Raw genomic sequence first — 21,000 nt, 5'->3', positions numbered from 1 at the left:
TTTAACTTTTATTATTTATTATTTCTTTTTTGTTATTTTTTATATTTTAATGCAAAAATTCACACATTGGTGTTGGTTCACAAACTTTGCTTCCTGCGTATTTCGGCGCTTAATGAATACTAGTAAATATTGTTTATTCATATGTTTCATTTCAAAGCCGTGGTTAATTGTATTTACTTTGAATGCTCTCCAGGGAAGCTCCAAATCTTCCTGTCCCTTTCATCACGTGTTCGTAATCAGGGACTGTTGATATTGACTTTATATACATATCAAAACTCGTTTTATATTATCACTGTCATCCGAGCTAGTTTTCTGTTACCAGTAAAAGTTTCGCATATACTTCACACGTGAAAAAAAGCTTAAACAAGTTCATGTGGGGAGATAGTAACTCCCTTGCAGTAATAAACAACACCCCTCCCTAACAACCACTATACTGCAGAGGCAATAAAAACAAGTACTTTTATTATGCCAGTGAATAAGGTATGAGGAGTCTATGTAATATATTTCTCAACAAATAGTGCAATTGGAGACAACTGGGATAAAAACACACTAATTAATGAATCACATGTCCCCCTCATACAGAAACTATGCTGTATAGACTGAAACAAAACCATATGTTGCATGGGCAAACACGGTATATAACTAAAAACTATTGTTATTATTTAGATGTGTGCGAGTTCGATTTCCCAAGGCAGCAATAATAAAATTCAACCGACCATGTTAAAATTCGTAAAAGTGTTAAAACTAAGTAATATATATATATATATATATATGTGGCGATCAGCTTTTACTCGGTTGTTATACATTTGAAAAAATAGATTTAATGACTCCAAGACCGAGATAACATATAAAGATTTTAATGATAAATACTACTAGTTTCGGCATATAGCACCTTCTTCAGGTATTTATAAAGGAAAGGAATACTAATAAACATTGAATTATTTAAACAAACTGGAAATTACAGGTACAAATTGCCTCACATAATCGATACATAAAAACGTTGTATTTTTCAAGTTGTTCCAACTGGCGTGCTATTGTTTGTTGCAATTGTGTGTGCAAGTTCACGTGAACGCCAATATTGAATAACTGCAGCATGGCTATCTGGGATGTTATAACTTAAATTATTATTTAAGTGGACCGGGTTCAGTAGGATTTCCCTTGATTCTATGATTTTCCTTTCAAAACTCATCTTCACAGCGAAAAATATTTTCTGATCTATTCCAGCATACAGAGTGGCTTTGTTGGTCATCATTAGGATTATTTGAAAAAAGAACATGACTGGATAATGCAGTTGCATGAGATCTTTTGTATGAGATGTCTCTCTTATGCTCTTCTATGCGTTGTTCAATAGATTTGTTAGTTTGACCAAAGTATGGGATATTGCAATCACACCACAATTTATATACTCCAGGGTACTTAAGGTTGTGATGAGTAGGTTTTGGATGGCTGATTAGAGAGCGGGTTTTTGGAAGTGTGGTGAAGAAGGTCCTGATATTATATTTTTTAAGGACTTTAGCTATTTTCTTAGAGACTGTGCTAATGTATGGAATGGAGATGCTACCTTTAAAATTAATAGTCTCTGTTGTGCACTGCTTAGGAGGGTTCAGAAAAAATTTCTTAATTGTTTTTTCAGAGTATCCATTTTGTTTAAAAATAAGAGTGAGGTGATTCATTTCTTTTTGTAGTTCATCTTGTTCATTTAAGAGAGAACGTGCTCTGTGTCCTAAGGTAGATATAATTCCAAGTTTTTGTGGTGGAAAATGATGAGAAAGATTATGCAGATATCTATTGGTATGCGTAGGTTTTCTGTACATAGAGATTTTTAATCTTTCAGAGCATCGTGTAAGCATAACATCCAAAAAAAGGTAAAGAGTTATTATTTTCTATATCAGCAGTAAATTTTATATTAAGATGTTGGATGTTTAGATGACGAAGAAAATCTGTGAGAGCTGTGTGCCTGCGATTCCAAATAATGAATATATCATCAACATATCTTTTCCAAACTTTTGGTTTAAATGAGAAGGAAGATATGGCTTTCTTTTCAAAGTCTTCAAGGAAGATGTTAGCTAGCACTGGGGACAAAGGGTTGCCCATTGCCAGGCCTTGTTTTTGTTGGTAAATGGAGTCCTTATATCTGAAGTAACCAGAATGAATGCAGTGCTTTAATAAAGTGAACATTTTTTGGATAATTTGTCCTGTAGTAATGTAAGTACCTCGTCCGTAGGAACGTTAGTAAATAAAGATATAATGTCAAAACTAGCTAGAATATCATTATCATCGATGGGAATATCTTTAATATGAGAAACAAAATCTGTGGTGTTTTTGATGAAAGATGAAGATTTATTGGAGAAACACTTGAGGTACTTTGCTAAATATTTTGAAAGTTTATATGTAGGTGAATCAATTCCTTCCACAATTGGGCGAAGAGGGATGTTTTCTTTATGAATTTTTGGAACTCCATAGATGCGTGGGATAAGAGGATGTAGAGAGCGTAATGAGAGGCGAATATTATGAGGAAGTTCACTCGCAGTCTTTAACAAGTTGTTTGTACGGTTTTGTAATTCTCTTGTAGGATCTTCTAAAACAGAACAGTAACATTATTATTTTACCTGCAGATAAAGGCAACTCTACGGTCATCCTCAACTCTGAAGATTACCACAACAAAATGCTTCAATTACTTGAAGATAGTTCAATATATTCAATGAACTACATATATTCAATGAACTAATGAACTACAAAAAGAAATGAATCACCTCACTCTTATTTTTAAACAAAATGGATACTCTGAAAAAACAATTAAGAAATTTCTTCTGAACCCTCCTAAGCAGTGCACAACAGAGACTATTAATTTTAAAGGTAGCATCTCCATTCCATACATTAGCACAGTCTCTAAGAAAATAATTTATCCTAAAGTCCTTAAAAAATATAATATCAGGACCTTCTTCACCACACTTCCAAAAATCTGCTCTCTAATCAGCCATCCAAAACCTACTCATCACAACCTTAAGTACCCTGGAGTATATAAATTGTGGTGTGATTGCAATATCCCATACTTTGGTCAAACTAACAAATCTATTGAACAACGCATAGAAGAGTAAGAGAGACATCTCATACAAAAGATCTCATGCAACTGCATTATCCAGTCATGTTCTTTTTTCAAATAATCCTAATGATGACCAACAAAGCCACTCTGTATGCTGGAATAGATCAGAAAATATTTTTCGCTGTGAAGATGAGTTTGAAAGGAAAATCGTAGAATCAAGGGAAGTCCTACTGAACCCGGTCCACTTAAATAATAATTTAAGTTATAACATCCCAAATAGCCATGCTGCAGTTATCCAATATTGGCGTTCACGTGAACTTGCACGCACAATTGCAACAAACAATGGCACGCCAGTTGGAACAACTTGAAAAATACAACGTTTTTTTTTTATGTATCGATTATGTGAGGCAATTTGTACCTGTAATTTCCAGTTTGTTTAAATAATTCAATGTTTATTAGTATTCCTTTCCTTTATAAATACCTGAAGAAGGCTGCTATATGCCGAAACTCGTAGTATTTATCATTAAAATCTTTATATGTTATCTCGGTCTTAGAGTCATTAAATCTATTTTTTCAAATATATATATATATATATATATATATATATATATATATATATATATAATGAATGTTATGGCAGTTTCACATATGGAATTCGGTTGAAGAGAGTTAGCTTTTCAACTCAATTGTCAGCTATGCTTTTATCTTTCGGTTACGCAATCTTTTGTTAATACCGCACCAATCACATGCACATCTTAATAACCTGCCTTTGGTGTCTGTTTCACGTTAGGCTTAATTACCGTAAAGGGAGAAAAGTCGCAAAAGAGAAAAATGTTCCTCGTCTGGGGATTCCCTTATTCAGGTAATATTCACTAATTTCATGTTATCAGTCTGTGGTGTGCCAGTATCGGTAAGTGGTGATATTATTTGATCTATTCTACATTAAAAAATTTAACCCTGAGATGGATAAGTGGCTGATAAAAAAATTTTAAAAAAATCCCGCGAACAATCAGAAGAAGCAGAAACAGATTCAAAAAAAAAAAAGGGACAGTATTTCATATTTTACCAGAACAGCCCGCATCGTCTTCAGAAACAAACGGTAAGAGGCAAAAAATGTAATATATGCATTTGATTTTTGCAATATTCGCTGTGTATGTTTTGTATTGAATATAAATACAATAAATATTATAATAATATATGTCTCTATTATGATTTTTTTTCGAGGGGGGGCCGTGAAATATTTTAATTTTTGCAAAGGGGGCCCTGACATCTAGAAGTTTGGGAAGCTGTGTTCTAAGGCACTTTTTACTATATCAATCCACTTATATCTTGGTCTTCTTCTGGGTATTTTTCCTGCCATTCTGCTTAAGTGTTTGCGCATTTTTTTATGTTGGAACATGGTGTTAGTAATAACTAGTCCATGTCCTGAGAGCCAAAATCTAGCAGGTACTTACCATTATTAGCTTTTCTCTTTTCTCCAAATTTTCCCAAGACATTCTTATACATCCCCTAATCTTTCTCAGGACTCTCATATCTGTGGTCTCCAGTCTCTGATCCAGTGTTTTTTTTCTAACCCAGCTCTTACCCAGATAAATGCTTATCTCCCTTAAGTATTTATTTATTAATACCCTTACTCTGTGTACTGCTGTGGCCTTTGTTCTAGCACAGTGTGACCTTGCTATTCTTGTTCCATAGGACCACAAATCTAACTATTCGATTATTCTTGATTTTATAGCTACCTTCCTGTAGCTGGATTACAACTTAAATATATATGTGTTACTCAGTATAATGTCTCATTTAAAATATATATAAAGTGTTTCAAATGGTGTGCACTTGACACCTACAAAAACATACACAGCTCTTTGTTGTATTTTCATGATTATTTCTTGACTATTTGTCTTAAAATAAAAATCTGTTCCTCACAAAGTTTATTAGGTCTGAGTGCGGCTTGTCTGCATGAAACACTGAGGAGAGAAATTTCTCTGTAATTCTCATTCAGTTTCATTTCCCTTTTTAATTACTATGATAGTTCTACTTCACTCATCTGAAATTTCACCTTCTGAGCAAGCTTTCTGAAAATTGTGCAGTTTATCTGCTGTAAAGAGGCTACTTAAGAGTAAAAGGCTGATTAACTAGGAGATCTTGACATAGCTCTTTCCTTAAAGGGCTATGTCAAGATCAGAACTGACAAGACTTCTGACCTAATGTCTAATCCTCACATTCCCACAATGTATCCCATTAATAGGTATCTTCTTGAATACTGAACAAATGGGGATGGACTGGCAATATGGGATTTAGCCAGCCAAATTGTATTCTTATTGACTTAAACCAAAATAACATGATGGTACAACTTGATATACCCAGTTAAACAAAGCCTCCATTGTTTTCGTCCAGGAAACGAGGGAAAACAGTGAAAAGTCAACTACTGGAAAAAATTCCAAATCAGAATCATTAGAGTTCAAGATTGGCATCCTCAGCATAAGAAGTATTAATGGAAAAGAAATGAAACTAGCAGAAGAACTGGAAAACTACCAGATCAACATAACTGGCGTTACTGAAACAAAGATAACAAAAACAGGAGATCTTTCTAAGCAACAGATACAAGTTGTTATATTCCGGCAGTAATGATCATCGAAAACGAGTAGCAATAGTATTCATTACTAAATACAAGGATAATCATGAATGGCAAGCAATATCGAATAGTGATGTGAGCAAGTATTGGAAATATTGGTCATTGCAGGTGATGTAAACAGCAGAGTAGGAAATTATTACCATAGTCATATAAAAATGTTTGGGAAAATTTAGAGAAAGGAGCGAAGCTAATAATAATAAGTGCCTGCTGAATTTCTGTTCAAGACATGGACTAGTCATCACTAATACCATGTTCAAGCATAAAGATATGCACAAATTCACATAAAGAGAGGACACCAGAAATAACATTATGAAATAACAAAAGTTAGCATTATGATATCATCATCATCATCAAATTCCTGCCATGTACCCTCAAGGGGTGTACAGGATATGACAGTACTACATGAAAAATTTACATCATTACTAACTTTCTATCTACAATTTTCCTCCAAATCAGTCTGTTACTTGTCAAGACTCCAACATTATCAGATCTTATATTTCTATCGTCTAAGGCATTTTGTACCGTATCAATCCACCTATATCTTGGTCTTCCTCTGGGTCGTTTTCCTGCCAACCTGGCAGAGAACACTTGTTTTGCTAATCTTTCCTCTCCCATTCTATTTAAGTGACCATACCATCTGAGATTAGCTCTGCTAACGCATTCCTGGATGCTGAGAATGTCAAGTTCTTTCCTAATATCCTCATTTTTAATATGATATTGCCATTGATGCCATCTGTTCACGCCTCTAATCTTTCTCAGGGCTCTCATATCTGCAGTCTATAGTCTTTGGTCAAGTGTTTAACTTCTGACCCAGCTCTCAGATCCATAGGTTAAAACTGGTTTGAACACTGTCTTGTATATATACAGCTAATTTAGTGTTCCGACTAATTTTTCTCTTATTCCATATGAATTTATTCAATTGACTTCCCACCATACCTGGTTTGCTGATTCTGTTGTCTATTTCTATATTTAATTTACCATCTTCAGTAAAAATCGTGCCTAAGTAGCTGAAATGTTTTACTTGTTCCACAGGTTCTCCATTCACAACACAGTTGACATTTTCAATGATTCTGCCTATTTTCATTGTCTTTGTCGTTTTATTGCTGACCTTCATACCATATCTATTACAACAGCTATTCAATTTAGTCAGAGAATCTTGCAGACTTGTAGCTTATTTATTTAGAAGTATAACATCATCTGCATAAAGCAAAGAGCTGACATTAACATCTCCAATTTTGATATCAGGTTTAATGCCACTTTCCTTCATAATGTGATCCATATAGATAATGAATAACAGAGGGGATAATGTTCATCCTTGTCTCACACCAGATTTAACATTAACCCATCTTCCTGAACTTCCTTCAATTCTAACTGCTGACTTACAATTCAAATAAAGACTAAGTATTTCTTGATATAATGCCCCATTGACACCATATAACTGCAGCGTATTGAATAGCTTCTCTCTTGGCACCTTGTCATATGCCTTTTCCAGGTCGACAAAACTTAAATACAGATCTTTGTTATATTCCCATGCTTTCTCGACTATTTGTCGTAAAGTGAAGATCTGATCCTGACAGCCTCCATTTGGCTGAATCCAGCTTGTTCTTCACCAAGCTTTTCTTCCCCAATTCTTATCAACCGTTTCTCAAGTATACTTGCATAGATCTTGCCAGGAACACTCAGTAGGGAAATACCTCTGTAATTCTCACATTCAGTTTTATTTCCCTTTTTATATATGGGTACTATGAGAGCTCTACTCCAATCATCAGGAATTCATCCCTCTGTCCAGGCTTTCTGAACTATGCAGTGCAGCCACTGTAAGACTTTTATACCACCATACTTCAGCATTTCTGGTCGAATATCATCTACTCCTGCTGCCTTTCCACATTTCAGGCCTTTGATGGCTTTTTCTACTTCAAGTATGGATATGTATTCCTGACTGCATGCCTGGTCAGTGTTTTTTATCACTGTGCTGTCATCACTGCTTGTTTCATTTAGCAGTTTTTCAAAGTAATTACTCCATACTTCAAGGATATCTTTTTCTCCTGTTTTCATTTCACCTTTATCATCTCTAATTCCTTTTACAGCACTCTTTCCTCCATTCCTAAGCTTCTTCAACAACCTCCAGAATATTTTGCCACCTTCTTGATATTTATTTTCTATATTCTTGCCAAAGTCCTCCCATGACTTTTGTTTAGCTAGTTTTACACACTGTTTAGCTTTCTTACATTTGTCTCTGTATTCTGTAAGAGTAAAAGCTGACTTATTTGCCAGGAACTTTTGATATGCTTTCTTCTTTTCCTTCACTGCCTGTTTAACTTACTGTGTCCACCAGGGAGTTCTAATTTTTTTTATCCTTGCACACAACCTCACCACATGCCTCTCTGGCAGAATCAATCAATGTTTCCTTCAGAGTTTGCCACTAAATCTCCAAGGTTTGATTCCTGTTCTCAAACTCTTTCATTTTCTTTTCAATAATCTTTCTGTATTTTAGTCTCCAGTTCACATCTGAGAGCTGCTCAACTTTTATTCGCTTTAAAACTTTCTTACATGTTATTCTTTTCAATATGAAATTCAATTTTATCCTGCTCAAGACTAAATAGTGATCGCTTCCAATTTCAAATCCTCTGTACATTCTGGTGTCTTGCACCAGGGAGAAAACATCACTATCAACAATAACATAGTCAATGAGACTTTTCTTATTCCTTGCCTCTTCTCTTCATCTGAATTTGTGCACATTTTTATGTTGGAACATGGTGTTAGTAATAACCAGTCCATGTCCTGAGCAGAAATCCAACAGATATTTGCCATTATTATTAGCTTTGCTCTTTTCTCCAAATTTTCCCAAAATATTTTTGTATGTCTCACAATCATTTCCTACTCTGCTAGTTAGATCCCCAACAAGGACCAACTTTTCCTTTTTCATTGTGTCAGTTGCTTTTTCTAAAGCATCAAAATATTCCTCCACTTCTACCTTAGTAGAACCTTCTGTGGGACCATAGGCACAAATAAGTCTCATTGTCCAGTTCCCCATTCTCATATTTGCCCACATTACTCTACTTGAGACTGACTGCCATTCAAGAAGATTAGCCTCATATTTTGTGTTGAATACTATGGCTGCTCCTTCTTTTCCTTGATTGTCATTGCCTGAATATAACATTTTATATTTATTGCTCAGAAAGATCTCACCAGTTTTGGTCTTTTTTGTTTCAGTCACCCCTGTTATGTCGATCTGGTACTTATCTAATTCCTCAGCTAGCTCCATTTCTTTGCCATTCAGGCTTCTTACATTGATAGTACCAATCTTTAACTCTGGAGATGTTGAGTTGGGGTTTGTTTTCAGATTTGTTCCAGTAGCTGACTTTTCGCTGTTCGCTCTGGTTCCCTGGCGAAAACAACGGGGGCCTTGTTTAACCGGTCGACGCCCCAGCTGGCATAAAATTTTGTCATGTTGTACCATCATTTTTTATTTTGGTTTAACCAATAAGAATACAATTTGGTCGGCTAAATCCCAAATTGTCAGTCCATCCTCGTTCGTTCAGTATCAAAGTAGATACCAACAGGGTGCACCATGAGAACGTGAGGGTTGGACATTAGGTCGGAAGCCCTGGTCGGTTCTCCGCATTCCTTTAAAGGCTATGTGGAGGTCTCCTCTCAGTTATACAGCTTTGACTCTTAAGCACTCTCATGATATTATTGATAGTGATATCTCCATGCTAGTTCAGGAAAGAAGAGTACAGAGATGTGAAATCAGAAGCAATCATAATTTAATTTTGAGCAGAATAAAATTAAAAATTATATTGAAAAGAAAAGTATGTAAGAAAGTTTTAAAATTAAAAGTTGAGCAGCTTTCAGATGTCAGCTGTAGACTTGAATGCACAGATATTATTCAGGGAAAAAATAAGAGTTTGAAAACAAAAATCAAACCTTGGAGATTCACTGGAAGATCCTGAAGTAAACATTGATTCTGCCAGAGGTATGAAGAAGTTGTCTGCAGGAATAGAAAATTCATAACTTTTCATAACCTCTAACTTTCGCATCTGTGGTGGACGCGAAAGCTAGAGGCTTTCAAGGAAATGAATATGAGATATCAAAAGTTTCTGGCAAGTAAATCATCTTTTGCTATGAGAGAACAGAGAAAAATGTAATAAAGCAGAGTACTGTGTAAAACTAGCTAAACAAAAGTCATGGAATGACTTTGATAAGAACATAGAAATTAAATATCAGGAAGGGGCAAAATATTCTTTAGACTACTGAAAAACCGTAGAAATGATGGAAAAAGTACTAACAAAATAAAGATAGAACAGTGACAGGAAATCTTTCAAAGTAATTATTCTAGATCTCTGGAGTAATTACTTTAAAATATCGCTAATGAAAAAAGAAGTGTCAGCATGATGGTAGAAAAATTCACGAATGCGGTTAGGAGCACATATATATATCAACACATGAGAGAGTAAAAGCTATTATAAACCTGAAATGTGGAAAATCAGCTTAAGTAAATAATATTCGACTAGAAGTGCTAATAAAAAGGTATAGAAGTTTTATAGTTGGTCACTTAAACCAAATAGGAAAGGAAAGATTGGCAAAAACAAGTCATCATCATCAAATTTCTGCCATGACCAAGCACATCCAAGTACAGGATATGATAGTACTACATGAAAAATTTACATCATTACTAACTTTCTATCTACAATTTTCCTCCAAATCAGCCTGTTACTTGTCAAGACTCCAACATTATCAGATCTTATATTTCTATCGTCTAAGGTACTTTGTACCATATCAATCCACCTTTATCTATGTCTTCCTCTGGGTCGTTTTCCTGGCAGACAACACTTGTTTTGCTAATCTTTCCTCGCCCATTCTGTTTAAGTGACCATACTACCTGAGATTAGCTCTGCTAACGCATTCCTGGATGCTGACAATGTCAAGTTCTTTCTCAGGACTCTCATATCTGTGGTCTCTAATCTTTGGTTAAGTGTTCTACTTCTTACCCAGCTCTCAGATCCATAAGTTAAAACTGGTTTGAACACTGTCTTGTATACAGCTCATTTAGTGTTCTGACTAAATCATTGTCTTTGTCTTTTCATTGCTGACCTTTATACCATATCTGTCACAACAGTTATTCAATTTAGTCAGGGATGCAGACTTGTAGTGGGTTTATTTAGAAGTATAACATGATCCGCATAAAGCAAAGAGCTGACATTAACATCTCCAATTCTGATATCATGTTTAATACCACTTTCCTTCATAATGTGATCCATATAGATAATGAATAACAGAGGGGATAGTGTACATCCTTGTCTCACACCAGATTTAACATTAAACCATCTTCCTGTACTCCATCAAATCTAACTGCTGACTTACAACTCAAATAGAGGCTAAGTATTGCTTGATATAATGCCCCACTGACACCATATAACTGTAGGGTATTGCATATCTTCTCTCTGGGAACCTTGTCACATGCCTTTATCAGATTGACAAAACTTAAATACAGATCTTTGTTATATTCCCATGATTTTTCAACTATGTCGTAAAATGAAGATCTGATCCTGACAGCCTCTATTTGGCCTGAATCCAGCTTGTTCTTCACCATTTCTCTCGTTTTTTTATACTTGCATAAATCTTACCAGGAACACTCAGTAGGGAAATTCCTCTGTAATTCTCATATTCAGTTTTATTTCCCTTTTTATATATGGGTACTATTAGAGCCCTATTCCAATCATTGGGAATTCGTTCCTCTGTCCAGCACTTCTGAACTATGCAGTGCAGCGACTGTAAGACTTTTATACCACCATACTTCAGCATTTCTGGTCGAATATCATCTGCCCCTGCTACCTTTCCACATTTCAAGCCTTTGATAGCTCTTTCTACTTGAAGTATGGATATGTATTCCTGACTGTATGCCTGTTGAGTGTTTACCACTGTGCTATCACTGCTTGTTTCATTTAGCAATTTTTTGGTGTAATTACTCCATACTTCAAGGATATCTTTTTCTCCCATTTTCATGTCACCTTTATCATCTCTAAGTCCTTTTATAGCACTCTTTCCTCCACTTCTAATCTTCTTCAACAACCTCCAGAATATTTTGCTACCTTCTTGTGTAAGACAGAAATATAAGATCTGATAATATTAGTCCTGTCAGATAAAAATTAATTTAGAGGAAAATTATTGGTCAGAAGTAAGTAATGGTGTAACTTTTTCATGTAGTACTATCAGAATTATCTATGTCTAGAGGATACATATCAGGAATTCGATGATGATGAAGTTTTATAGTGGCTACACTGCATAATTCAGGACTGGATTGGAAGATTAGAAGAGCTCTCATAGTACCATCTGTAAAATAATGTACATCCTTGTCTCACACCAGATTTAACATTAAACCATCTTCCATAAACCATCTGTAAAAAGTGAAATAAAACTGAATGTGAGGATTAGAGGAATTTCCCTACTCAGTTTTCCTGGTAAGATTAGCTTGCATAAGATTTATCCATGCAAACTTATAAAAGGTTAAGAAAGATTATGGAAGGGAAGTTTGAAGAACAAGTTGGTACAGACCAAATACAATTTGTAAATTTAACTTTAAGACACAGTCAAGAAATCATGGGAATATAGCAAAGTTGCTAAAAGAAATGCTGTTTAAAATGCTACAGTTGTGTGGTGTAAATGGGACATTATATTGAGTAATACATAGTCTATATTTGATTTATAAACCAGCAGTTAAATTGAAGGAGGATGAATTTTGAAAATGTTGATCATCATGTAAATACAAAAGAAATACACATTACTAATAAATCTCTGCTATTCTTTGAATCTGCTTGGACAGTGAAACATTCCCTTGTTCACAACAAATATGACTGCATCTTCTTCTACAGCTTGTCCCACTTAAGTGGGGTCGCTGCTTTTGGTGAGTCTCCTCCACATCCTCCTGTCTTGGGCTGTAAACACATCCAAGTTCTTCATCCTCAAATCCTCCTCCATCTCTTCTTTGGCCACCCATGCTTTCTCCTCCCCTGACATCCATCTGCATGATCTTTCTTCCCACATATTCGTCCTCCCTCCTCATCACATGACCAAACCATCTCAACCTTGCCTCCTGTATCTTCACTCCTAAGTTCGTAACTTTCACCATTCCCCTCACATAGTCATTTCTCGGGCAATCCTTTCTGGTCACACTGCACATCCACCTAAGCATTCTCATCTCTGCTACCTCCATCCTGCTGATGTTATTTTTCCTCAGGGCCACAGTTTACATAGCATAAGTCTTAGTTGGTCTCGCTACTGTCCTATAGATTTTGCCTTTTAGATTGATCGGCATCCTTATCACATAGCATTCCAGCCATCTCTCTCTCTCTCTCTCCATCCTCGTCCACTGTTGAACCTAAGTATCTAAAGTCCCTAACCTTCCTGATGACATTTCCTTCCAGCTCCAGATCTGTCATCTGGCTACCATCCACTTTGCAACACATACTCTGTCTTATTTCTGCTCAGTGTCTCATACCTCTCTCTTGCAGTACTCTTCTCTATCTTTCCAGTTTAGCTGCCGCTTCTCTTGATTCTGCACACAGCAAGATGTCATCTGCATACAACATTGTCCAAGGCGAGTCTTCTCTCACCTCCTCCATCACAATATTAAACAAAGAACGGACTTAAACCCTTGATGCAAGCTAACTGTCACTTGAAAACTTTGTCTCTCCCAGGGAGGTCTGAACTTTTGTCTTCACATTTCTGTACATCTCGTACACCAACCTGACATATTTCTCCTGTACCTTCTTCTCCCTCAGACACCTCCAGACTTCTTGCCTTGGCACTATCGTACGCTATTTGATTTTCACCTGATGTCTGAAATACAATTAAAAAAAGAAAAATGTTTTGAAAAGCATTTGGAATTAAGGTTTTTCCAATGGTGCATTATTGAAAGATTGCAATTCTTTTTGCTCTCAGTAATATTTTCAATATCAGAAACATCATTTTCTTATTGAATATTTCCAATATTCAATAAGAAAATGACCAATATTCACTGATTGGTCTGTTATATTAAGTACACCACTTAATTAACAAGTCCTTTCTAGAACAGTATCATCTCATCAGGGTATGAGCTTCATGAGGTGCTACAAGTGTTTGACAGGGATGCTTACCAATGAAAACTCAATTACATCATACAGTTTCCTCAAGTAAGTTCTATCATATGTGGCTGTACTACACAGATAGTTTGGTTGGCCAAATGATTAGCATATCTACTCCCCATCCATGCTGTGGGTTCAAATAGTTGGGTTTCTGGACTCTGAAAAATCACTATGCTCATCCATGGTACCATAGGTTTGCAGCCTTTCATGTGTGGGAGTTAGTTACAATTAAAAAAAAAAAAAAAAAAAAAAAAAGCTTTGTTGCAAACAGCTTATGTCATCTTAAGATCTAAGGACTGAACAGATTAGTGAAATATGGTAAAATAGTTTTCCATATTCTTAAGAAATTATTTTAGACTTATTTGGAATGTTGCACTTTTTTGTTACTCCCACTCACAAAAGATTATAAATCTATATTAAGTGATACTGTGGATGGACTAAGTATATTTTTTTCTTTAATTATATATTGTATTTTTTATATAATCTTAGAAACTTTGGTCCAAAGTTCCAAACAGGAACTTTTCAAGCCACTTCAGGCCTCCAATAAGAGGTAGTCTCACACTGGGCATTGAAATTCATCTCACACCTAAAGATAATTGCAAACATCCATGCCCACAGTGAAACCTGCAGTCTGTTGGTTGGTTGGAGAGCAGATACAAATCTGCAAACCTTGCTAGCTTCTGAAGTAACAAAAGTAACTGTTATTACCAGATGAGCATGATAATATTCACCTAGCATCAGCGATGTTTAAGTAGACTGTGGCTGTCACTTCACTGGAACATGGGCTAGTAAAATAATATCAGCTACTGTCAGGATGCGGGATTGGCATCTACCATGATTGGATCATTGATTTAATTTGCTTTATCCATACCATGACCCTGCAGTTAGTATAAAATATGAAACTAGATTCATCAGACCAGATATTTTTTTCCACTTCTCATATCTCCTCCATCAGTATTCCTGTGCCTACTGTTGTCACTATTTTACAGGAGTGGAACTTACAGGTTCTCTATGGCTGCTGTACTCCATATCTGACACAAAATTAGATACACTGTGCATTTGTCCCTAGACAGAGAAATGTTTTATTATACAGGCTGGTTCAAAATTCCGCATGCGAACTTTGAGGGGAGGTAGAGAACATCAAAATCAACCATATTCACATAGGAAAGCATGACTGGATATGCCACCCGAAAGTGATAGGTGCTGCTGTTCGCTAGCACTCAGGTGAGCAATTGGGACTTCCTCATTCAAGCTTTCGACGTCGTACAAAGAGCATGCGTCATTTTACGAATGCTGAGATCACAGACATGCACCTCATTTATGGGTTAGCTGACGGTAATGGACGAGCCGCTGTACAAGTGTATCTTGAAAGGTACCCAAACAGACGTGTACCGCATCACCAAATGTTTGCATATTTACATCAGAATTTGTGTGACTATGGAACATTCAAGGATCACAGGCATGATAGTAGGCGGCCATGATTGGCACAAGTTCCTTTGTCTCTGCTATAGGAGTATCTCGATCCAGTGTATTGCACATTTTGCACTCTTAAGTCGTTATATCCATTTCATCTGCAATGGGTCCAGTTAATGATGGCCGAAGATTATCCTCGACATGTCGAATTCGCACAGTGGTTTCTGCATAAAAGTGTTATAGACCTGGATTTTCCAACTTGTGCTTTGTTCATGGATGAAGCTTCATTTATTTGCGAAGGGGGTCTTCAATCACCACAATGCTCGTGTGGGCCCATGAGAACCCACATGCTGTGCGATCACATACTGCACAACAAGCTTTGCCATTAATGTATGGGCAGGTATCGTTGCTGACTGTTTAGTCGGCCCATATCTGTTATCGCCCTGACTGAACTCCCAGAAGTATTGGCCCTTTCGGAAGAAGTTCTGCCAGATTTACTGAACAATGTTCTAATGACTGTGCATTGGCAGGTGTGGTTCCAACACGACTGGGCTCCAGCCCATTTTGATATTTCTGTGCTTCAGTATTTGAACAGGTCCTTTGGACTCGATAGATTGGGCATGGGGGATCCGTCTCATGGCCCCCATGCTCACCTGATTTATCGAGCATTGATTTCTTTCTGTGTGGGACCCTTAAAGCCATGGAGTATGAAATGGTTGTTGCCTCTGACATGGACCTCGTGGCAAGAATTGTCGCTGCTAATATCTGGGAAACTCCAGGTATTTTCGAAAATGTACAGCGCTCAATGCGTCAGTGTCAGCCATGCATCGCTGCTAATGGTCGTAACTTTGAGCACCTGATGTGAAACCATATTATGTATCCAACTAGTATTGAACTGTTCGCAGTTACGCTTATATAAAGTTTTTTACACTACTTACTGCCTTGTGTTATTTCTGTATCTATGTGTGCCTGTTCATTTACGGTCATGCTTTCCTATGTGAATATGGTTGATTTTGATGTTCTCTACCTCTCCTCAAAGTTTGTACATGGAATTTCGAACCGCCCTGTATTGGTTACATTGCTTGTAGAGTTGGACTCCATTATTCTTTCAGGTTTTTGCGCAAGTCTTCCAGTGGTTGAATGCTTCTTGTCCTGGCATTGTGCTATGTGTAAACATATCTGTCACTGGTTATATCATACTTTTCTCATAGTTGCACTATTATTGCATTGAACTGCATTCACTGTCCTCATTATCTGCCTGTCTGATATATGCAATTGATAAAATGGACTTGACGCTGTCTGACCAGGTGTTGGCTTCCATAGAGGATTGAGGTATATTATTTAATAAACCACTACTTACATAAATTTGAGTGATCATACTGATATTTAAATGATCCTTTGACCCACAGTTTGAAGCTAGGATGATTTCAAAATTAATTCTGCAACACCTTTATTTTATAATACAGGCATATCCCACTCTTGTCCTTGTTGGGTTTTAGACTACCATCGTATAGTGAATCACTTCACCTCCTCCTCCTCCCCCCCCCCCCCTTTTTTTTTTTTTTAACTTGTAGATGTGTTATGGCTTGATAACATCTTTAAGGTCACATATGTGCATTAATTTATGTCAGATATGCAAACAAAAAATTTAGAATAATATTTGCAAACAAAAAAAAAAGTTATTCTGAATTGCTTGGCTTAACGGAGCATGCCAACCAGCTTGGTCATCAATCTATACCATTAATTTTTTTTTTTTTTTTTTCCCAACAATAAGACTGCCATGTTTATGGATAAATGTAGTAATAACTAGTGCTACACTTTTCACTTCACTCAGAACTTTATCTTTGTTTTAAATAGCTGTAACAGTAGTGCAAGGTAGTTTAGCCTTCAGCATATCTCAGTGTTTCATATGCCATCATCACTAAATTTCATAATTTTAATCTTAGTGTTCAATGGAATAGATTTATGCATCTACTTCTTTTTCACCAGAAGAAGATGCATAAATTTCATTTGCTATTATTAACAATAAAATAAAAAAAGTAATTATAAATAGTGTATAATTCACACTAAAACGCAAAGAGGTATAGTTAGCTGGCATTGTAAGCAAACAGCTCATGAAAACTCCACATCAGTTGATTCATGCGAGTGTCATGTTGCTAAACCATCATATGAGTGAATGCAACATCATATAAAAGGGCATTTGTCATAATTGAAAAGTGTCATATGAACAGATCATCATAAAGTGAAGCATTATATGTGGATTTTATGTTGGAGGTTTAATGGATTTTTTACAACACTCAAAAAGAATTAAAATAGAATTTAATACTTCCTATATTTCGTCCTAGTCACTAGGACATCTGCGGGGATTACAAAAACAATTAATGTAACATGCACACAAAAACTTACAATACTAAGCCCAACCATGTGGGTGACACTAAAGTCCTATCTAGGTGGAGCGCCCTCTAAGGGCGGTAGTAGGTGGCCTGGAATGTAAGGTGGGACCTCTGGTGATGAGTGTTTCCCAAATCTTTGGAAGCTTAATGCAACTGTATTTGTTAAGATTTGGTTGGTTTCTGAGAGCTGCTGCTGCTTCTAAGAAAAGTCTCTCTTTCTTGAATTTGCTGTGGTGGAGCATGGTGGTTTTCTTCCATGATACTCTGTGGGTGGTGTCCAAAACATGGTCAGCCAAGCCTGAATGGCCATAGTTGTGTTTAACGATGTACGACTTGTGTTCCTCCAGGCAGATGGATGCTGATCAGCCTGTCTGTCCAAAGTACGCAAGCTTACAGGAATAGGGTACTTTGTAAACTCCAGGCAGAGAGAGAGGAGGGAGCTGATCTATCGTAGAACGGATAAGGGTAGCAAGTTTGCAGTAGGGCTTATATGCTGTGTGTAGGTTATACTTTTTTAGTATCTTGGCTATTTTTTCCGAAGTGCCTCGGATGTAGGGTATGGTGATGGCATTTTTAAAATCTTGTTGACGAGAGGGACGGGGAATGGGGGAGGAATTGATTATTTTTTTGATACTGTGTTTGCTGTAGCCATTGGAGAGGAAAGTTCTGTGTATGTGGTTAAGCTCAGTAGTGAGGGCGGTTCCACTGGAGCAAAGATTGTGGGCTCTCTTGGTAAGGGTTTTAATGATCCCATATTGTTGTTAGGGGTGGTGGTGGGAGAGTTTGTGAATGTATCTGCCTGTGTGTGTGTGGGTTTTCTGTATACAGTGAAGGCAAGTGTATCATTAGGCAGACGCGTGACTAAGGTGTCTAGGAAGGGTAAACAGTTCTTTTCTTTTTCCATAGTAAACTGGATTCTTGGATGTAGGCTATTGAGATGACCGAGGAAGGAGTCTAACGTGTCTGGGCCATGAGGCCAAATAGAGAACACATCATCTACATATCTTAGCCAGATAGAAGGTTTGAGTGGGGCTGAGTCTATGGCTTCGAAAAAATTGTTCAAATTTTTTTTTCGAAAAAACCTTCTATCTGGCTAAGATATGTAGATGATGTGTTCTCTGTTTGGCCTCATGGCCCAGACACGTTAGACTCCTTCCTCGGTCATCTCAATAGCCTACATCCAAGAATCCAGTTTACTATGGAAAAGGAAAAGAACAATTGTTTACCCTTCCTAGACACCTTAGTCATGCGCCTGCCTAATGATACACTTGCCTTAACTGTATACAGAAAACCCACACACACAGGCAGATACATTCACAAACTCTCCCACCACCACCCTTCACAACAATATGACATCATTAAAACCCTTACCAAGAGAGCCCACAATCTTTGCTCCAGTGGAACCGCCCTCACTACTGAGCTTAACCACATACACAGAACTTTCCTCTCCAATGGCTACAGCAAACACAGTATCAAAAAAATAATCAATTCCTCCCCCATTCCCCGTCCCTCTCGTCAACAAGATTTTAAAAATGCCATCACCATACCCTACATCCGAGGCACTTCGGAAAAAATAGCCAAGATACTAAAAAAGTATAACCTACACACAGCATATAAGCCCTACTGCAAACTTGCTACCCTTATCCGTTCTACGAAAGATCAGCTCCCTCCTCTCTCTCTGCCTGGAGTTTACAAAGTATCCTATTCCTGTAAGCTTGCGTACTTTGGACAGACAGGCAGATCAGCATCCATCTGCCTGGAGGAACACAAGTCGTACATCGTTAAACACAATTATGGCCATTCAGGCTTGGCTGACCATGTTTTGGACACCACCCACAGAGTAGCATGGAAGAAAACCACCATGCTCCACCACAGCAAATTCAAGAAAGAGAGACTTTTCTTAGAAGCAGCAGCAGCTCTCAGAAACCAACCAAATCTTAACAAATACAGTTGCATTAAGCTTCCGAAGATTTGGGAAACACTCATCACCAGAGGGCACTCCACCTAGATAGGACTTTAGTGTCACCCACGTGGTTGGGCTTAGTATTGTAAGTTTTTGTGTGCATGTTACGTTAATTGTTTTTGTAATCCCCGTAGATGTCCTAGTGACTAGGACGAAATATAGGAAGTATTAAATTCTATTTTAATTCTTTTTGAGTGTTGGAAAAAATCCATTAAACCTCCAACATAATGTCCTCACAGCACTTAAGCCTCTACACATGTATGTGGATTATTACTGTAACGAAGTACATTTAATTATTTTGGTTTTACAATAAATTATTCTTGTGACAATAACAAATGATATTTTTTCATAAATAAGCCAAGTTCCCCCTCTCCATTGTTTTAGCATATTCAGAATAATCACATTAAATTATGAAGATATAATAAGAATTTTATTCTTCGTATATCTTTTAATTTAATGTATGTTCATATTTTTGGTTTATAGTGCATTTACTGCTTTTTGTTTCATGGAATAAGCTGTTTCTCCTTCCCCCCCCCCCCCCTAATCATTCATTTTAATGTGGAAATCCACTTCTGACTTCATGTTTCAGAAAATTTGGGAATATTTGTACAACTGAATTTTTTATTTAATTTATTTTTTTTTAAAATTAGCATGAGACTCGAGGAACCTCAGGTGGAAGCACATTGTATGATCTTGCTGCTGTGATAGTCCACCATGGCTCAGGGTTAGTTTAATTTATAAATCTTTCTACTAATTCTTCTTCCTCACTTATAATTTAGTTCATCTTGTTTTTATGTACAAGTGTATAATATTAAGATATTTGCATGTTTACTTATCATTCTGAGTTGGGAAGGGTCAAGAACTGTTTATGGATCTAAAATGTTGATCCCAGCTGTACATCCTTTGTAATTTCCATTTGTTCTGAAATTCTTTTATAAAATATTGATTACTTGTATGTTTAAGCATAGTAATTTTCAGAATCACTTTAGATGTAGGTATTATTTCTGGGAAAATTCCCATGTTACTCCTCTTGAAACTATTACTTTTATGACTATTATAGCCTGTTTTTGTTTAGGAGTGTCCTTTATTTTAAATACATTGGCTTTTTTACTCAAGAAAATTTTTAGGGCATTATAAGTGTATTTTAAAGGAAAATATGGCAGAATAATTCAGGAAGAAAATTTTGTTCATGCCTTGTTTAGATGCTAGGATGACTTCATTCTCCATATTTCTGTTAGGCTGTTAAAAAAGGGGGGGAACGTGGGAGAAGTGTTTGACGCAAGGCGGGAACATAAGTTTGAAAACCTGGGTTTTTTTTCTAAAATAATATGTATATATATATATATATATGTATTATTATTATTATTATACTTAAAGGCGCTTCTTTGGGGAAGGGTTTTATGGGAAAACTGGGGTTGGGGAGAACACTCTCA

At 36.5% G+C, this 21,000-nt stretch overlaps 1 protein-coding gene across 1 annotated transcript in view; it reads left to right on the top strand.

Moving 5' to 3' along the window:
- LOC150100629 (ubiquitin carboxyl-terminal hydrolase 3-like) overlaps positions 1–21,000 on the top strand; it is a 301,152-nt gene that overhangs the window by 255,079 nt on the left and 25,073 nt on the right. The window contains exon 13 of the mRNA XM_090401701.1: positions 20,218–20,291. Within this exon, the coding sequence (XP_090257827.1) occupies positions 20,218–20,291 (74 nt within the window). The remainder of the gene's footprint in view (positions 1–20,217; positions 20,292–21,000) is intronic.

The sequence above is a fragment of the Typopeltis vanoorti genome, chromosome 12 (genome assembly GCF_054136105.1).
Source record: "Typopeltis vanoorti isolate ZY-2024b chromosome 12, IOZ_Tvanoo_1.0, whole genome shotgun sequence".
In the NCBI taxonomy this organism is placed as follows: Eukaryota; Metazoa; Arthropoda; class Arachnida; order Uropygi; family Thelyphonidae; genus Typopeltis; species Typopeltis vanoorti.
The sequence above is the reverse complement of the archived record's forward strand: the minus strand, read 5'-3'. Positions and strand labels throughout refer to the sequence as shown.